At 34.3% G+C, this 21,727-nt stretch overlaps 1 protein-coding gene across 1 annotated transcript in view; it reads right to left on the bottom strand.

Annotated features, from left to right (window-relative positions):
• Positions 1-21,727, bottom strand: part of Droj2 (DnaJ heat shock protein family (Hsp40) member A4-like) — a 30,851-nt gene that overhangs the window by 5,920 nt on the left and 3,204 nt on the right. Inside the window, exons 3-5 of the mRNA XM_089237918.1 lie at positions 15,363-15,651; positions 10,190-10,417; positions 2,646-2,876 (exon numbers count right to left, since the gene is read on the bottom strand). Of these exons, the coding sequence (XP_089094044.1) occupies positions 2,646-2,876; positions 10,190-10,417; positions 15,363-15,651 (748 nt within the window). The remainder of the gene's footprint in view (positions 1-2,645; positions 2,877-10,189; positions 10,418-15,362; positions 15,652-21,727) is intronic.

The following is a 21,727-nucleotide window of genomic DNA, read 5'->3' as shown; positions in this document are numbered from 1 at the left end:
CTAGCGATGCAGCAGAAATAATTTTATATTTGAAACACTATTAAAATGTGGTTTTTATAAAAATATCTGAAAGCACACATAGTCATGTGTACGATCACCATATGACCCGTATTTTCCAGAGCATTCCTATATTTTCATGCTAATTCTGCCCATCCCGACTTTTTCATAAAAATTTATAATTTTTTCCAGAATTTTCAAAGAAATTCAAATTTTTATTCTTTACTGAAATTATTTTTTCACCTCTATGAATTATATCATGATAATCGTGATTTTAAATTTATATTTTCATTTCACATATTTGTCATGTTAAAGTGTTTTCCACATAATTCGTTTAAATCTATACTGCTTCAATGCTATGGTGCTTCATTTTCTGCATTTGGTGATTTTTAAGAATTTTAGAAATAACTGGCAACTCTGCTTACCCTTGGCATCATTTTCAATCATAATGGGTGATTTTACCGTATTTTTATCGAGGGAATATAGTCAGCCTACATTCATGCAAAAATGCATCTCATACTTAACGGAGTATCTTTTACTGCCAGGCCAACAGAGGTAGCAGGCTTACCTCAAAGAGACTTGTTCTATATAAATTTCACATTGTCAAAAACGTCTATAGCTCTTTCCGAACATTATACATTTTCAACCCATCTCTTACTAAAAAAATTCAGAGAAAACAATTCTTTCAATTTTACCCATTTGTGGTGTCTTGTAATGTCTGTGAACTGTGTAGCAAGGAGGAGAATTCTATAAACAAAAATATATTGTTCCGGATAATTTTTCACAAGACTTCGAGATTGCAAAACAAAAAGCAATTCAACGGACAAACACAGATTTATTTACAGAACAGCAATTTACATGTATTTACAGGCTAATCAGAGAGCTAACAACTTTCTCACAAAGTTCAATCACAACTGACTTTTCATCAAGTCTCTCTTCTCTATCCTGGAAAATCTACATCCCTTATTCTCATTCTCCCTATGTTTATAGGTCTGCCGAAACTTCGAGAAAAAATAAACATTCTACAAAATTCTACTTCACAGTTTCCAAGTTGGCAGCGCCACCGTATGGGGCTGTTGAACCACTGTCTGGAGGGGTGGAACCTTCTAGAATGTTCCACCAGTTCTGTGCCAATCGCAGCTTTGTCTGATAAACAGAAACCGGTATCGACTGTCGTTGCCAACAGAAGATTGCGATAAAGACTTGCATCCTTTATGTGTACATCTTACATTATGCCTAAACATATATTTTTGGTGCACGTTAAACTATGTATTTGATTAATAAAATTGATCATACAAGGAATAATTTTTCACACACACAAACACTCACTTCTGCATAATTGTATCTGAACCTTGAGTTGTATGCAGAACTGCAGCAAGAAAATTATTTGTGGAAAAATAAATGAATTTGGATAATGAAAATTCTGAGAAATCAGGATGGTGAATGAATTTGTTCTTCAAATTTTTCAAACCCTGCAGAAATGTATTCAAAGGCATCCTGATCTGTCCATCTGCCTGATGATTTTAACAGGCATTTTTTTGGGGGGGTGGGGTTTGTGCTTATGAGCATCTTGAAAAATCAATCTAAGTCTTATTTTCTGGTGCGGTCTTATTTTTGGAGAAAAACTATACTTTTTGTTCTGTTTCACTTGAAGGTGTTCATTACTAATGTTCAATTCACAAATCCCACAAAGTTATTTTCTTTTTGTTATGAGCTAATGTTATTCTAGAGCTAATGTCTCTTGATATTTCAGTTACGAGAGTCAGATACCTGTATAAAACTTATAAGTAATGCAAACGTGTAAATATACTTTGAATGAAAATTCAGTTTACATACATTGATTTACTTCTTCACAGAGGCCTCAATTTATTTATACAAGGATCTGTGTGTGATAAATTGTATTATAAATAAGCAATAATTTCTACTTATCACATATCAGCTATATTTGTTAAACTAAGGTCCATGGTTACATTTTCTGTTTGTGGCTTCTTGTAACATATGTTAATATGTGAACCTCATACCTAAATGCTTACATAAAAAAGGTAGTCAGAAGAATTATAAAAAAAAGTGTGTGTGGGATTTCAAGAAATTATTTATTTCATTTTGCTCCCAAAAAAAATCTTTTAAAAATACTTCAAAATATACATATTCTAAACACTGCACTATGCAGCAATCTTTGGAATATATAAACTAACCTTAAAATAAAATTTTAACCTGAAAGCGACACATTTTCTTCGAAATCAAACAATTTTACCCAAAAGACCCGGGTTTTTTTGCCTAAAAAACCCAGCCTGGGGGGGGGGGGGAAATGGGTATCTACATGGGAGCAACTTTGACAACCCTGCCTCAAACATCCAAAACTCTGTTTCTATATCCACTATAAATAATGTTATTGAATCTTGAGATTTCATCTTTGTTTTTATCCCGAGGAATACTAAATAATTTCTGATGAAGAAGTGTTGGAACTGTCTCTTGTGAATTGAATCACAAATTCCCTTAAACGTCTACAGCTAATTTCAATTTTAAGAACTGCAGAATACTATTACAGAAGCAGGAATCAATGTTTTGGCCTAAAAGTCAAAGTGATTATAAACCAACATGAGAAATAATTATAAATAACCAAATGATAAATGGGAGAAAAAAATTACCTGGAATAGCAGAAATAACAAGCATTCTATTATCAAGTGTCTTGAGGGTTTTCTGGAAACCACACAATGCCTCGGTCAAAGTGAGTTCCATTCTAGTTATGAGATCATTTCCATTTCTTTTGAAAGTTTCATGTTCTTTCTCATCAAGTACAATTATGATATCGCCAGGCTCTAGTCCAGGTTCTTGATCCCCTTCACCACTGAAGGTTATTTTCTGATCATCTTCCATACCTAAAGATTCAATGCCAACTCATGAGATATCACAACATTGATCAGGGCTGCAACTGGGGAGGGGCAGAATTTGGCACCCCGGCTGCTGAATTGACTCAAAATTATGGGAGGAGGATGCCATGATGAATTTTCGTTTCTATTTGCAGCCCTGATGACAACATTTCATTTTTATAGACTGTCCACTAATGTAATAAAATTTTAGTCCTGCAAGTCATGTTCAGTAAAAAATTCTTAATATGCACCCGAATATAAAATAAGGGGAAAAAAATAGTTATAAAATGCTGAATTTTATGCATACTATATCTTATCAGAAAACACATTTCGGCCCCGCTTTAATGGACCATATAATAACTTACATCAAACAACTTACACATGAACTAATAGAATTTTCTTGGAGACATTTCTAGGTCAAGGTACTGATTCATATCAAAAATATAAAGGAATGGTGCATTTATACTGAAACTATTCAAATTCATACCTCAACATATAATTATTATGCCAATTTGCATGTTCGATTAATATTTGTAAGCATAAAAATTTAAGTATTTAAAAAGTATTAACTGATTTAAAAACATTTCCAAGCAATTGATTAAACATCTATCATTGTTTTGCGTAAATATTGATGAGCTGCATGACTCGTAGCACCAGAAAAATTCAGATTAATACAGTGTATTTATACACACATCTTCTTCAATTCAACCAATGTTCAACACTTTTTTTATTTGATATCTGGGTCATCCCCCCCCCCCAAAAAAAATTATTCATTCCATATTTTTGAAATGAATTCAAAGTTGAATTTTCAAAAAATAAAATTGATCTCAAATACCTGAAAATCATGGATTTTGTCCACTGTTACGAAAACAAATATCGCTGTAGAAAATATTTGTTTTTTTACCCCTTACAATAATGAAACCAACTTATTTCTTACACATATGCTGAAAAAAAAAAAAAAGTTTTAAAAATGTTTTTACTTTTTTTCTTCTGCCATTTTGATGGTTTCCAATGATTTTTTCGAAATAGCACATAGAAAAGTTTATTTTTTACACATATAGCTATTTAAAATCAAAACTTTTTGTTTCTGACAGACAATGGGTTGGTAATTTATAATTTAACATCTTAGTTTGAAGCGTTCTTAATTGTTTTTGCCTGTAAACTGCAAAAATGCTTCCCGTAACAGCAGGGGGAAAAAAATCTAATAAAAGTTGCCTAAATATCATTTTTTTCCTTGAAAAATATCATATTGGTTCATTATTAGCCAAAATGTTTAATTTTTACCACATTTTATATCTTTGGGATACATTCTGATGGTATATCTTTAAATGACATAAGATTTCATAAGTGGTTTCTTTCAAAAAGTCTCATAAAGGTGGCCTGAATATATATATATGTTTTTCACATGAAATATCTTAGTTATTTAAAGTTATATACAGAAGCCAAAAATTTTCATTCTTATCACATTTTCTAACCTTTGGCTATATCTTAAGCAAATTCCCGAATAAAGGTCTGGACACACATATCCGCACCGTGCCAGGACCGTAGCTCGGCTCGTTCCTCTTCAGACCACACCTTTCCGCGTGTTGCCCGTGTCGCTGCCGTATGCTGATTAGGAAGCTGTGTCGATTGCTTCAAGTCTTTAACGCAGCCGGTTCGGTGTAATCAAAATGTTCAGTAAATTAATTAAGAGTGATTTGGATATAATAACCCTAGCGTAAATTAACAATACTTAATTGTTCTAAACATTTCTGTAAATAATCTATACATGTATATAAATTTTTTATTTTGGATTGATCTCTGATAGATTTTTTGTATGTGACAAACCCGCAAAAAAGGATAGGATCTATTTAATGCAGCTGAAAATAAAAAGACGGCCATTTGCTTAGTTTGACTATATGCATTCTTGTTTATAGTTTGGAGAGAGGAGATTATTTACGGAGTGATAAAAGGAGAGAGAGAAAAAAAAAGTCATATAGAAATCAAAACAATCTGTGGGGGAGAGGGGTACTCTTCCTCATCTACACACTCGTTTTTTTTTTATTCAGAGTCAACCGCCATCATAAATATAATCATCTGTAGGGGCAGGTGGTGTCAAATTCGGATAACACCTCGGAGAAGTGTATCTCAGCTCAGTAGGAGCATATTGTACGAAAGAGCGAGCATATCTTTTACTCTGTGTGTGTGTGTGTGTTTGCGGAATCTTCTAAACTGAAAATTGGCTCCTCTGCAGATGGCAAATGGATATTAAAATCAATAACAATTGGGGTGTTTAGTTTGCCGGGGCTTGATTCAATGATAAAGCCTCACCAGTATTCGATAGTAATTTAAAGCACTCATCGCCAAAGTCCCAGTCGCTGAAACACCTTTGTCAGATATTTAGCACAAAGGTGCTTGACTTTTTGGAAGGTGTGGGCCACTTCATTGTTTTGAAATATTTCGTGGGCTTCTTAAGTTATCCAGAAATGAGCCTCGATCCTCCAAAATTATCTAAAAAGTGGCACGTGCCGCAGGCCACTCGAGAGATCTGGAAATGTGCCACTAACCACTTAAATAGGATAATCTGCAAATGTATCATGATCCACTTAAGTGAACTGGAGGTGTGCTGTTAGTTGCTCAAGTGATCTTGAAATGTGCTTGAGACCACTCGAGAGCCTTGTTTTGTTTTTTGTTGTCACGGGCCACATCAAATCATAGCTGCCAACTTTTGAAAATGAAAATTCGGGAGATTTTCGCGCAAACCCATATTTTATGCTAAAACCACTCCCTAATAAATACAATAGGGATTTTTCCAAATAAAATAGGGATTTTCCAAATATAAAAGTTAGAGCGTAGGGAATAAAATACCTACTCAAAAAACAAGCGAAATTGGAGGTCAAAACTTCAATGATGTAAAAATAAATATTGTGTTCAATCAGAAATGCTGTGAACAAACATTCTGAGCGAATGACCCCAAAATCATCGGAAGATGAAGGAAAACACAGTCAATTTTTGAAGAACACCGACTTTTTGTGACACTTGCTTGATGTTTTTTTTTTTCATTTCACGAGTGATGATGGCAGTCTTTCCATGACCGATGTTTATGTCCGTAACATAACTTGTACAAAAAGGAAAAGTCGGCCCTCTTCTGGAATGTTTGATGAAAGGAAATTCATCGGAATAAGTACCTTTAAAATTGATTAAATATGTTTTTGCTTATCAGTATTCGTGTTTTGTTATATCGCACGTTATAACAAAAGAAATTTTGACCACATGCGCGTGACTATAATCTTCAATTATTATCCACGACTATTGGCTGCTAAGCCATTTCCCTGCACGTTAAGACAAACAACTTTCTTGTTACCATTAGAGGGTTTGTAAAACTTCCTTAAAAAGGGAATTTCCCCATTTACGACGTGTGACGTCATTTCGAAAGGGAAAAAAAGATGCCCCAAAAGAAATTCCTTAGGGATTGTTTTCATAAGTGGGGATTTTTTTTAATGAAGTAGGGAATTTTAAGGGACAATTAGGGATTTTTGTGATTTTCGTAAAAATTCGGGAGATTTAAGAACTTTTTGGGATGTCGAGCGATGAAGCTAAAATTCGGGAGAATTGGCAGCTATGTCAAATGCTTCCGAGGGCCGCATTTGGAGCACAGGACATGGGTAAAGCATTTATGGCTTAACATGTTGCATCTGATGTGAGTACCAAATTTAAAATGTCTCCTATATTTTCCCATAAGAAAAACCCCAAAAAGTTTCGAACCGTTTTCTATTTATATATATAATTTATGTTAAAACCAAAACAATGATTCATTTATAGAGCATCGGAAATTAAACCCAGTTAGTTTTCCAAGTTTACATTATTATTTTAACAAAAATCTCCCTGGCAAAATTTCGTTATATGCTATGTGAAACATAATTTTAAACTTTGTTTTCCCATCAAAGTTGTGAAAATGTTTATCCATATGTTTTCTACATATTACGCTAGTACCACAGAAGCAAGGCCAGGTGCATCTAAACAATTTTGGGGCACGAAAAATGTTTAGGACACCCCCTCTCTTTAAAACAAGATTTCATATATTTTGTGGGAAGAGGGAATCGGCATACTGAATATACACGAGCGCTAAGAAATACCCCCATACAAAAAAAAATAATTACACAAATGTGAATTAACACAAAAATTAAGGAAAACTTTAGAATCGATGGATTAAAAATAATTGAAAGAAATTATTTCAGTACCAATGAAAATTCAGAATTAATGAAAGAAATAATTTCGGAATAGATTGAAATTTAGAATTAATGGAAGTTATAATTCCAGAACTATTGAAAATTCATAATTAATAAAAGTAATAATGCAGAAATTGATTAAAATCAAGAAATAAATGGAATTAATAATTCAGCAATTGATGAAAATTGAGAAGCGACATAAAATAAATGAGCTCTCTCCTCTTTTATAAAAAAATCTGCTCTCTCTCTCTCTCTCCCGAGACCGCACCGTCACCGTAAAAATATAAAATAAACTAGTTGGTGACGGAGCGGACGCGGTGCGGTGATGTGTGAACGGCTGCATTGCTTAGCAAAGAATTATTCTTTGACCGTGTGATGACCTACACTCGGCCGACGCACATGTCGGGCACGGTGCGGATATGTGTGTCCAGACCTAAAGGATTGCATGACACATCTGAATGTAGTGGTGTATTATCTCACATGGTTTCTTTTTTCCTTCACAAAGAAACAGCTACAGTAGCGACACCATCATGCTAGGAGCAGGTGGTCTTATAATCCAATAAAGACACCAGCTGTCCTTAAAGACTAGTGTACTAGTTGTTACATTACCTCACATACATTTTCATTTTCTTTCCCATAAGAAGTAGCACATCTCCTACTGTATATCTCCCAGTCTTAATGTTCAATAGTTGTTTTTTTTATACTTTCACACACACACTGTTAAGCCCAGTTAATCAAGGTTCTACTGTATAGTAGTAACAGGTTTATGAAAAATAATCAGCTATATACAGGGTGATTATAATTAAAGTTTTGATTCCAAAACTATACAATAAATACTGATCAGAATGACTTGAAAATTTACATGGATACTCCTGAAACAATGGACGTTTCTTTTGCAAAAGAAAAAGTGCAAAATGTGCAAGTAGATGATGCTGTACTTGGCCAGCAGTATAATCTATTTTGTGCAACATCATTTCGGCACTTCCACAGCATCAGTGTGTGGATAGAACCTTCATCAAGATGCACATTGCAATACCAGCAAACCAGCTGCTGAAGATGCATTTTGAAAGGATGCACCTTAACCCTTGCAACTTCTAGCTGTAGGGGTACCTCAAAATGTTATAAACAGTGGTCAGATTGCAAACTTGGGTGAATTGCAATCTCCAGCACATTCCCTATATGTGTTAGAAGTTCCTCAGGAATATGAATGGGGTGGGGGGGGGGCGTTTGGTTTAATAAAGCTGAATCGCAAGCACATCCACATTATGACCATAGCATACTCCGATTCTGTTGTTGAACAAGAATTTTTGTGCTTTCAACCTCATAGCCAGAACACTTGGTGGGCAACATATTTAACATTTCTTAAGTATGTTGTAGTTATTTGTTCAATTTATTCGTTTTTGTGATGTTGCCATGAATTATGAAATCATGAAATGCTATAATTAAGGTATCATTCTGCCATGACTGGCTATCGTTTCCATTCTACGAGTAAATTTCCCACATGTTGGATGATGTCATTAATTTTACATTAAGTATTTTTTCCCCTTTATAAAATAAAATCGAATTTTTTCAGGAATATTCATGTCAATTTTCAAGTCATTCTGACAATCATTCTTTTTTTAACAGTGTTTTGAAATCAGAACCGTAGTTATAATCACCCTGTATATCATAAATCATCGCTAATTAATCTGCATTATTTATGCTTCATTAAATACATTATATTCACCTAATTTTTATTACTTTTTGCAAAATAGCTTCCTAATGAAGTATACTGAAAGTAACTGGAGAAAAACCTTTATATATTATATGATTAATAATAACATTAAAAGAATTTTTAAACACACAGTAATCCATTGAGTTAAGCAAAAAATAATTAAATTGCAAAAGTTGGTTTTTGTTAAAATGTAATAAATATTTATTGATTATTTAGCATGGGAATAGTGTTAATTACATTAATAAACATTTTATTTTAGTTAATTATTGGAAGTTTGAATGATTTTTCAGAAATTTCATTGTTTTTAATGTTAATACTATTTAAAACAAAAAACCGGTTTAAACCAAAAAACCTGGCTTAACCATTGTGCATTATTCACATTGTGTTACCACAACTAATTTTTTGAAATTGCTTATGGATTGGCAAGTCAGTTAATCCATATTTTCACGACATTTCACCAATTATTCATTTTATTTTTTTTTGTCATTTGTTGGTCGAAAATACTTCCTCGTACCTTGAGGGTAGGGTTATTTTCCAAATTATGGAGCCTGGAAACTTGAGCTATCTATATATATAAAAACAAATGTATGTATGTCTTTTATGCATTACTACACCATTCATCTGATCGCCATGAAACTTTGGGAAGTTGTTGAGTACACTCCCACGAAGGATACTGGCATAGTCTTTTTTTCCTTTCCTTCATTTCCCTGAATTTCCTTTCTTCTGAGATCACAGCAACACGCGACGGGTAAGCTAGTAGACTATGAAAGTCATAGATAATTACTGATGATATCAGTAATTCTTGAGTGAGAGATGGATGTGAATATTTTAAAAAACAAAGGTTTCTTTGATTGAAATTTTTAAGTTAAAAAATGAGTTTTCCTAACTGTCTACAATCGCACCGCTAATTCGCAAATAACAGATATTTTGATACACTTATGTTTATTTCACTATATTTCAAGCGTATTCAGAAATTTTTCGAAGAAAATGTCATATAATTTTTTAAATTAATTTATAGATGATAGAATAGAATTGTTAAACGATGTTTTTCAGTACAACTACATGACATAAATGATGTTTAAAAATTGGGAGGGCGAGATCAAATAACACCTCGCTAACTTGACAATCGCTTAGGTCACTTTTGGAGTGTAGGTAGGTTGGAGTATCAAGGTTCCACTGCACAAAATCAAAAATGTCTTTCTCACTGCAGGAAAATTCATATATAACTCACATTTTTGATTTCTTCCTCAAAGAAATTTTAATATCCTGTATATTTTATATAAATTCAAGTTCTACACTACAAAGTAATATTGGTTTTCAGGAATAATTCCAGATATCAAACATTGGCTATGTATCTAGCAAATAAATACAATCAAAATATAATACATAATAAAAAGTACCTTTGTCAATGTGTACTTCAAGAAGCTTTCGTTCTCGTACAGTCTTTTTGCCATTGCAATTTTTACACCTATCTTTAGGATTGATGTATTCACCTTGGCCCTGGCAAGTTGGGCACATTGTCTGAATTCTCTGAACCATTCCAGGAGCCAGTTGCTGAACATGAGCCACCATACCACTTCCACCACACTTGGGACATTTCTCACAGGCTCCTTTTTTTCCTCCACGACCTAAAGAAAAAGAAAAATAGGATTGGTATGAGGGAAATCGGGCATGAAGTAAACAAAACATTTATATTATACAAAGAAAAGATAAATAATACCATTAGAAAATTGAATAACACCTTTCAAAACATTTGATACTTTTTGATTAAGTGCTCATTCACACGTGAGATGGTGGTCTATGAAATGTAACTATATAGCTGCACAATAGTCAAAATATTAAAACTAGGTTTTCAAAAGATTTTGTTCATGAGCATGCCACCTTTTGCAAAGTGAAGTTTGTAATTTGATATCTTAATGCTAAAAATGTGCAGCCAAATGAAGATTTTTTTTACAGGAAATCAAAGACGTGTGCAGTGATGTGACTGATATGTCATCTGTGCATCAAAGTTTTAATGCTGGAAGAGTTCCATAGACCTCAGTCTATGCAGTAGAATCATGTTCATTCACCGACTAGGCCAAAAAAACTCAAGCAATCTTGAGTTGAAAACTCATGGCAACATTGTTTCTCATTGAGTTCATGCAACGAGGTGATAGCATAAATGAAGATGCGCACTGACGAAACTGTGATGATTGATTCAGAATCGAAGGCACGAAATGCTGTCTAGTGGCATTATGCTTTTGCGTGACAATGCACCACCTCACGTTGCTGAAAAAACGAAACAAGTCCTTGAAAAGTTCCATTAGCAAATAACTGATTATTCCCATTATAGTCCTGACTTGGCCCCTAGTAACTTTCATCTCTTCACCAAACTTTTATAGGAGGAGTTTATAGGTGGTGAACATTTTTGAAATAAGGAGCTCAAAGAAGAGGTCATAGCCTTTATTCATGGAATGGCAACAGAAAAATATGAGTGGTATTTAAAAGCTTGTAACAAGATATGACAAATGATTAAATTTAAATGGGAACTACGTAGGAAAGTATCGTAAAGTATGTAAATGTAAGAAAAATTCAAGTTTGTGCTTTATTTGAAAACAGGTATTACTTTCTGGACAACACTGTGTGTACATTAATACATATCAATATCTAAAAATTCTTTTTTTTAAATATATATTTAAGCTTTGTATGTTACTGTCAGAGTCAATGATCAGCCAGTTTGCAAATTGGTAAATTTTGTTGTAAATTGACATGGCCAATGTCCAAATTTTGGCTTTGATCAACTGTACGAAGTACAGATGACTGGATACCAAGCAAGAATAATTGGAAAGAAAAGTCATTCCTCTGTGTGAAATCAAACCACCAACCTTGCACTTTCCAGGCGCGTGTTCTACCATTAACACCAGTTGGTAAGAAAATCTGCCATTCAACATTTTAGTTTTTTTCTTTGCCAATAAATGGTGGGAGTGGTTGCACTGTTTTTTTTCTTTCAAAAAATCGAAGTCGTCCTTAATGGATTAAACTACAGAGGACAGACATTTTCTTTCCCAAGAACACAGTGTTCCTTTGGGCTGAACAGGACTGTGCAATAGACAGCCTCCTAACTCAGCAGCAGCTCGTAACAAAATTAGCCTCCAGATAGCAACATAGAATGTCGTTGAATCTGTCGCCATCTGGAGGCTAATTTCCTTACGAGCTGCTGCTGAGTTAGGAGGTTACTACTAAACCAGACAGGCACCTTGTCCATATTCCTCTGCAGAACTTCTAACGAATTGGTACATGTTGGAATGTGTGTATATATATAGTGAACCTTCCGTGAAGTTTGTTTCTGTGTAGTGCTGCCATCTGCAATCAATTTTTTAAGGCTATGGACACACAGGAGAGTTTTCCCGCTGGACGCAAACCTGTTTTCGAACACCTTTTACCCCCAGGTCACACGAGAGCATATTTCGGACGCCAACGCAAGTTTTGTGACATCACGGTACCAGCTCCTAATTGGTTGTCTGTCATAAGCAACCTTATGCCCATTAAGACAAGCAAACACTGCCCCTTAAAAAGGGTCAGCCCAGTTGACCCTGCCAATGCCTGAAATTCTGGCTTTCACTGGCCCCTATATATTGATCCTTATATATCCCTACATAGATTCCTATGATTTGGGGTCATAGACGCATTGGCATATTTTTTCTGATTATGGCCATTTATAATTAGTTTGTTATAATTAATAAGCAGTCAGTTAATTTTAATAAAAAATTTTTTTTAAATCAAAATCCGATGTTTGATTTTTTCATACCCTGGCACGGATTATATTTTGGCCTTTTTAACATTAATGCATAAAATCAAAGAATTTTCAGAATAAGTGCATAATTTTAAAGATTTATTTAGGCTCAATTACTTTTTTTGAATAATGTTTCAAGTTAATATTGTTCATAATATTTTCATAATATCTTTTTTTCTGGAGGTGGGATTTAGTGAATTAATAAAGATGCTTGTAATACAGTATTTTAAAAATATCAATTATTTTATTGTAATGATATTTCCAGAGATGTCATAAACGTTCAATTTTTTTAGAAATAGCGTCGGAACTATTTTGTTATTGGTATTTTATTACTGAACAGCTTTATTATGGGTATTTTTTTCATTTTTGGTACATATTTTGGAATTTTTCGTTTTTCAGGATATTCATATTTTGGGTTTTAATGAATATTTTGGCATTTTCAAGTGCATATAATCTGGGCTCTACTGATGAGTATTTTCATGAGTCTGAATTTGAAAATTTGTGATTGCAGACGTGCCAACTTTTGGAATCCAGAAATTCTCCCGAGGGGGGTACCCCCTCCCCCGACACTCAGATTCGATCAAAGAAAAATTTCCACCCCCCCCTCCAGGCAGGTTCTGCATTGCCCCTGAGCAGAATATAATTCCATGTCAGCCTTTCCATGCAGAATATAGAAATCACATCTACATACTGTTCATAAAACAAATGTTTCGGAAACACTCATGTTTTATGAAACAAAAGAAAACATTTTCTTTTCGTGGATGCTATCAGTGATTGATAATCTTGGTTATATGAACTCTTAAAAGCTTTATATAGCTCAAAGTTTTATATTTTCTTTCTGAAGACATATTTAATCGGAAGAAAGAATTTAAAAATTTCAAAATACAAAGCTGCTGACGAAAGAACTTGTGTTTACCGCACGGCTGTTAATAGAATACAATAATGATTATACAGGAATTTCAGCAACCAAGTTCATGCCCCTGATAGATGATTGCCGATAAACGTTAAGTAAACAAAGTCACCTCTTTGCCAGTTGCTTCAATGTGGTCAACAAGCTTTTTTTAACGGTTGCTCAATGGAAATGACCACGGCTCTCCTCTATGGGTGTTTTCCCTAACGGTGACGGTAGGCATTGACGTCACAACAATGTGAAAGCTCGCGTAAAATCTAATTTTCTGCCAAAATCCGGAGAAATTAACAAATTTGGAGAGCAGGAAAAAAGGTAAAAATCGGATAGTTGGCAGGTGTGTGATTGAACTGTAAATAAGGCTATTGTTTCGTAAATAAATTTCATTAATAAGCATATCAATGGATTGATTATTGAAACAAGTTTTTATTATTTTTTTAAAATCCTGCGGATAGTACGCTGCCACAGATTACACATGGGGTTTTTCTTTTTTAAACTTCATGGGTGGATTATGCGCCACCAATGGATTATACACAGGCAAATACGGTACAATAAAACGGTTGATATTTTGAAAATACTGTATTGTAAACAATTAATTCATCAAATCCTACCAGAAAAAAAAAATTCTGAAAATTCTTATTTTATGCATTTATATATTACGTATTAATGCCAAAAGGCCAAAATATGCAAATGCATATAATCTGGGCTCTAGTTACAATAATCAACTCGCTATCGAAATGCTCCATTTCTGGCAAAAAGAAAAATGGAGAAAAATGGCAAAAAAAAAAGAAAGAATTGCAGCATGATAAAATCCTCATGTCCACCCAGACTGATGAAAATCATGTGAAAAATGGAACCAGTTGAGTTTTTGTGCATGCGACCTTGAGAACGCACCTTTTGTGCAGGGAACACGTGTTACCGTGCACCTTTTGTGACCGGTGCTATACAATTTCTTATTGTAAATTTTTCTGCAGTTTTTCCTTCTCTCGCTTCACGCCCGTTTGTCCGTAGCAATAGTGAGTGAATAATTGTAACGTTGTAGGCCTGTTGCTCTCTGCGGCAAGACTTTTTAATGGAGAGATTGGCTGAGTTAGGAGGCTGTTTATTGTGCAGTCCTGTTCAGCCCAAATGAACACAGTGTTCTTGTAATAAAATGTGTTCCAAGTGTTCTTGGAAATAAACTGTCTGTCCTATGTAGTTTAATAGTAGAACAAGCCCCCAAAAAGTGCAAGGTTGGTGGTTTGATTCCCAAACGAGAAATGTGACTTTTCTTTCTAATTATCTTTGCTTGGTATCCAGTCATCTGTACTTCGTACAATTAGCAGAGAGGTTCATAGTTTCATTCTTTGACCAACTGGTTTGCGAAGTGGCTGGAGATAGATCCCTGGCTAAAGTCTGAAAAGAAAAGGCATGACTCGGGCTTATCACTATTTGGCATATTTTTTTTGCAATAATTATGCACATATTAGCTATGACACAATATAGTAATCTTTTTAAAATTTGACAAGAAAAATTATATGTGTATATTATTATATATAAATAGTTTTCTCAAATTTATCTCATCATATGGAGCTAATCCAATACAGCTACTATATATAGCCATGTATCACATAGTGGAGATGAAAAAAAAAAGGATTTGGTGCCTACTGGAACGTCTTATATCAGCAGATCAAACTTTGGCTAGATATCTCCGGACACGTTGCAAATTGACCGGCCAAAGCCTGAATCATTTCTGGAAATCAGACTTTGGCCAAAACTCTGCTAATTCAATTGGCCACACTTCGGCAGTAGCACATGCAACCATACCCAGGCTAATCCAGTTTTTTAACTTTTGTACCACACCTTCAAATTATCAAGTTCTATATTTCATAACAAACTCCATGAAGAGTCTTACCTTCGCATTTGTCACACAACACATTTTTCTGAACAGCAAGTTTCCTCACTGTACCGTTATAAAGCTCTTCTAAAGTTACACCCATTTGGTGAACAACATCTTTTCCTCTGCGCTCCCTTCTTCTGCTTCCGCCACCACCACCAAAGAACATATCAAATATGTCCATAGGCGAAGAGAAGACATTGCCACTAGGGACACCTTCTTTGATAGCTTGCTCTCCACCCTGGTCATAGATTCTTCTCTTGTCTGGATTGGACAAGACCTCATATGCTTGCGAAATTTGCTTGAACTGGAAGATGAAATTTTAGAACTTCAAAATATTTAGAGTCAACAATATAGAGCAAGAAAAACTTGGATACATAATAGCATGTGACATCAAATTTTTCTATTCAACATAAAATGCAAGGTTGGGTTTTTGAGATGACAAGCAGCATCAAAAACTGGTTTAAACTGCCAAAAACACTGATTACAATGTATTAATTTTTTTTTTTTTTTGCAATGTTTGGTGACCCTGTCCCATAGCTCCATAGCTGCCAACATTTAAGAATGAAAATTAGTGAGGTTTTCGTGTGGGTTCAAATTCTGCACAAAAATAAATGTAAAAGGGATATTTGAGAAACAATGTAGGGATTTTTCATTAACAAAAGTAAAATTGTTGGAACATTTTCCAAAAATGTACCAGCCATTGGCATATGCAAGGTGGAAACCCCCCCCCCCCCACGATTATATAGTGTTATTTTGTAGGAAAACACTTAACCCTCCCTCCCCCACTTCAGAAGAAAAAAATTTTAAACCCTCAACTTAAGAAAATTCTGCCTATGGTACAAGCCATTGTTGATTAGTGCCAAGTTGTCAATCAGTGGGCTAAATTACCCATCATTACTATGCCCAAAAAATGTCAAATTTCAAGTTGTCAAAAAAGTTTATTAATGCTATTAATTAATGCAATTAATTGAAGTTAATTAATGTAATTAATTGAAGTTATTTAATTAATGTAACATTACTATTTAGGCCCCCGCGGAAATCATCCTTGTCCTAGTCACTTTAATATATTTTAGTTTGTTTTACCTTTTCGTTTCTTGGATCTATCGCGTGTCCGCCGATCGTCCGCAATTTGTTATGTTTGGTTTCCAGATTCAGTATTATAACTTTTACAATATTTCCTTTTCTCTCATGAAGTTATGTCAATTAGATAATTAGACGCAAGCTCGATACCACACCCTCGATCATCTGATTGGTTCTGCCTTAGGGCATTGTGGGAATGCTTCTGTATAAAACCGGACAGATCTGCACGAACAGTCACTTCTACCTTCCTCCGACTAACATCCTGTCTTAATCACTAAGACGTCACGCCCTATTGAGGCGTGAGCTAGATCGTCTCTCTGAAAAAATGAACTGAAATTGTAGAGTTGTGCCCATTGGCAGTTCACCCGTCTCATCGCTGAACTTCATGTGAAAACCCAACGGCATGATCCCATCGCCTGTGGATTGGTTAGTGGCCAGACCGGCTACTCGTGGACGTTCGCCTCCAGTTCCCTACGCAGTGGCTGAGCTTTAATCTCAACGTGTGTTTGGAGACACCAAGCCGTCTGAAACTGGTACCGGAGAGTGTTCTGTTGTGAGGTAGACACCTGGGAGTGTCTATTGGACGATGTGAACTAATACGTGAAAACCTGGGCATGGCGGTGAGACCGTTCCATTTATTATTCTGTAGTAATATTGAGAGAAAGGTTTAATTGTGATAATTGTTAAAACGTTATATTAATAGTTAATACATAATTGAATAAATACTTATAGTTTAATCTAAATCTTGTTTCTTTCATTGGTGTTTCTTGTTTCATCCATTCAATGGCTACTGGGGGAAAATGTTAAAGAACCAGGAAATGCAAGCTAATCGTTGCAACTATGCCCAAAAAAATGCCAAATTTCAAGTTGTCAAAAAAAGTATTAATTAAAGTTATTAATCTGAGGTTTCCGAATATATTTCAAAAAATACTTTGAACTTTTCTCTGTACATGATAAAAATTGGAAATGTTTGAATTAATTTTTATATGAAATTTTAGCAAATAAAAACTATGTTCCATTTGGCCTTTAAATGGTTAATGTTGTAATCAGTTATAGTACAGCAATACCTCAGTTTTCGTTGACTCTGGTTATCGTCAGTTTTGGTTTTCATTGATTTTTCTGTGAAAAATTTATCTTTGTTTTCATCTATGTTGCCCCTGTACTTCGCTGCTAATTTTCGTTCTCCTGCAGTGCGACATTGTTTCCCATTGTGTGAGCATCATCCCCCCACACGTTTAGTCAAACAATTTCATGGGACCTAAGAAAATTTCCAGAGCCAGTAGCTCTCTGAAAAAGGCCAAGAACACAATCAAATTGAAGGAAATAAATGAAAAATACGAGAGCGGCATTAAGATTGCTGAAATCGGCCACATGTACAGGAAGTTACGATAAGTTCCACTGTGGTGAAAAGGAAGCAATAAAGGAGGCTAATGTAATGAAAGGTGTGAATGTGCTAATGAAGCAGAGATCGCAAGCAATAGAAGGTGTCGAACAATTATTATTAATTTGGATCAATCAAAAATAGATGGCGATTCTGTTTCGGAGGCCATCATGCATGAAAAGGCCAGACTGTTTTATGTTGATCTCATTAAGAAAATGCCTGGGACAAGTGCTAGTGTGCTTTGTGACTTTAAGGCCAGCAGAGGCTAGTTCGAAAAATTCAAGAGGCACACTGGCATACACAGTGCCATTAGGCATGGTGTAGGTGCAAGTTTGGACAAGTCGGGGACTGAAAAATTTGTCCGAATCCACGTGAACTCTGTGCCTCAATACCTAAGGTCTTTATGGAGGGGCATTTCCCCCCCCCCCCAAATAATAATATATCTGCACCTTTCTTTCCCCACTTCTCGCCGTCTTCCATATGCCAGTATTCAGAAAGGTATAAAAATGTGAAATTCCATGTTAAATGTTCATTTAAAATATTTACATTAGTTTTTTTTATATTCATTTTATATTAATGTCTTATTGTTTTTAGTATTATCTAGAAAGAATTGGATTAACATTGATTTATATGAAAATAATTGCCACAGCTTCCGCCAATTGTTTTCAGACAGATTATCAATGAAAACTCAGGTATCACTGTATTTTCACTTTGATCCATGTATACATAGGACTGCTTTTGCAATAACCTTCCTGCAGTGAAGGCAAATGTATGACCAAAAAAATAAAATAAAACTCTTTCAGTTCATGACCAGAAAGTCTTTCAGTTGATTAGATTCAAATTTCTTGAGACTTTTTAAAAGGGATCTATGAAACATATTATACATTAAAAAAAACATTGCAACTCTTGATATACATCAGACAGTTCCATTCCAACACCTTACATGGCTGATTAACAGAAAATGTAAAATTTTAGCTCGAAGAAGAAGAAGAAGAAGAAGAAGAAAAAAAAAAAAAAAAAAAAAAAAAAAGAGGGCCACCCATTTTAGAATAGAATCTCAAAAAAATGGAATGATCGAACATTTTGTAACCGATTATATGGGAAAGAAAAATGGTTGTCCCATTAATCATAGATCTTGTTCAACCAAACAAGATGTACAATCACTGTACTTGCAAACAAGACTTTTTCGGATATAGTTAGTATTCAGTTAGTGTTATCAGAAACCCTGAGTCTGGGTGTGATCACATTAAGCGACGTGAACTGTATTAAAGAATTCCACAGAAAAAAAAGTTAATATGACACCCATGGCCCTTAAAAGAAATTAAACCAAAGTTGATTGATAAGGAAGCTATTCTCATACGATCACCTTCGTTCTAACATAACATATTCAATATAGTCAATTTCAATAATACTATACAAATTACGGGTTTAAAATTAAATTACATATTTTACAATATTTGAAAGAAAATGCAAAGAGAAAGAAAAAATGTTTGAATGGACACGGTAGAAAATAGTTAATTCTAAGATACAGAACTGTTGTTTCTTCAATGTACATACACTTAAAAAATTTTGTATCACTCACATTTGTTTGCAAGTTGTGCAATTCACTATGTTGGTTTCATTTTCCTGCATTTAAACTTAACCACAATATTGTGGGCTGCAAACCACAATATTATCTGTCTTCTTCACGGGAAGAGATGGGGGACACAGAATATTCTCTCAAAGGACTACCATTATAAATTACCAGAAGAATATTCTTATCGTGAAATAATATAAATTATTCTCAAGTTATTCATAGAGATTATTTATTGTAATGCATGTTATTACAAATATTCTTGAGAATACCCTCTGGAAGGACTATTATAAACAACTTCAGAATAAGCCACCTCATTGGGCATTTTGCCTGTTGTGGCGTTGTATTTGTATTTATAATTCTGTAAAAATAACAGTTTACTTGAACTTCTGAACAATTGTTACTATTTTCGATAAGAATATTAGTAATTTGTAAAATTAGTCCCTCCAAAGAATATTTTCGAAGATATAGGGCCTATATATTTATATTATAAAATTAGAATATTCTCATTAAGAATAATATTCAAGTTATTTATAATGGTCCTTCCAGAGAATATTCTCCTCAATCATCTACAGATTATTCTCGAGAATTTTACATCTCTACCTAGAATAGGCTTATGAATCAATCAATCTCTCATTCACACCTTCCTTCAAAGAAACTTTGCAACAATACAATTTCTGCTTTGGCAGAATCATTAATTGCAATCTACAACATTTACAATATATTGATGATTCCTTGCTCAATTAAAGTTAATTGCATGAATTTTGTTGATAGGATTTCGTAGGAAAAATAAGACAAAAACTAGAATGTAGGACAAAACCGAGAAAGTAGGATAAAAGTAGGCCATTTTACCAAAAAGTAGGAAATGGAGGACGAGTGGGAGCCCTAGAGATATTATCCGGAACACTATTTTATTTTTAATTAAAAACACCACTACTTTTATTCATAATTGTGACAGATTTAAAAAAAAAGTGGTATTTGGCTAAAACATAAGCTGAATATTTAGTATTTGGTAAAATCACTATTCGTCCCAATCCCACAGATGGCCGGCTGTAGTTTTCTATGATTCCCAACTTCAAGGTGCAAATGCAAGCTGATCACCATATAACTTGCTGATCACTTGCAACAGAGAGCAACAAGCCTACAATGGTACAAATATTCAATCATTATACAGTAGAGCCTCTCAATAACGGACACCCGTGGGACCAAAACTTTTGTCCACTAACGGGGAATGTCCGCAATTGGTTCCTATATGTTACTATGTAAAAGTGGATATTGGTGGCTCGATAAAGAAAGTTTGATGAAATTGCACTACATTTATCACTTTTACCAGTGATTATGCATAATTCCCAAATAAAGTTGGAAAGTCTGATAAAAATATGGAAAAATTATAACCTTTCTTCTCATACATGATATGTGCACTACATATATTTTTCAATAAAAATGAAATTAAAATAAGTGTGAAGAAGTAAAAACGTTTTTAGCAACATTATCAGTTATGTCAGTATTCTTCACGCGTATCAGCATGTGCAAATAAAATATTAACATTACCATTCGGAATCAGCATTCTGGACCATAATTATGTTCAGTTAATTAATTGACAGATTATCATATCTACAAATATGAGCTTGAGATTATACATAATCACCATTGAATAAGGTAAATTCTGGATTTATGAACACATTTGCAAATTAGAGTTTGCCTGATTTTACTGTCCGCTATCGATAGTCCGCTAATGGTGAGCGAGATACATTAAAGCCCTATTCCACAGTACTGGGGATCAGAAAAGTGTCTATTAATGGGAGGTGGCAGCTAGCAGGGAGTGTCCATTAAGGGAGGTTCCACTTTTTTTCATTCACAAAAGCTTGAAAAATAGATGGAAGCATTATAACTAGCATTACACAGAGACAAACTTCACATTAGGTTCACAATCCATAAGCACACATTCTAACATGCACTCACTCATTAGCAGAGAAATATGGATAAGGTGCATGTGCGATTCAGAAGTAGTGTATTTGCTAAAGTTAAAAGGGGGTGGGGGCAAAACGCCTCCACTCAACACATCACAATAGTACTTATGTTTGCTTGATACAGAGAAATGCATCTCTGGTGCAGGGGCTCCAGTGCCAGGTCACCGTAGTGTGGCTAAAAATTATTATTGACACTTAATTTTTTCATGTATGATAACTTAATTGAAATCTAAAGACAGCCCAAACCCATCAGAAATTATGTCGGCAAATGTTTGCTAGAATAGACTTGGTCCCAAAAAAATACAATGATTTTGTCAGTAAAAAAAACCTTAGTGCTTAGCATTTTTTCTAGATTTGTCAAGTCCTGGTGTATTAT

The sequence above is a fragment of the Pholcus phalangioides genome, unplaced genomic scaffold (assembly GCF_987345545.1).
Source record: "Pholcus phalangioides strain wild (caught in Gottingen) unplaced genomic scaffold, Ppha-v1.0 ptg000010l_1, whole genome shotgun sequence".
In the NCBI taxonomy this organism is placed as follows: domain Eukaryota; kingdom Metazoa; phylum Arthropoda; class Arachnida; order Araneae; family Pholcidae; genus Pholcus; species Pholcus phalangioides.
This window is presented reverse-complemented; position numbering and strand designations above follow the sequence as displayed.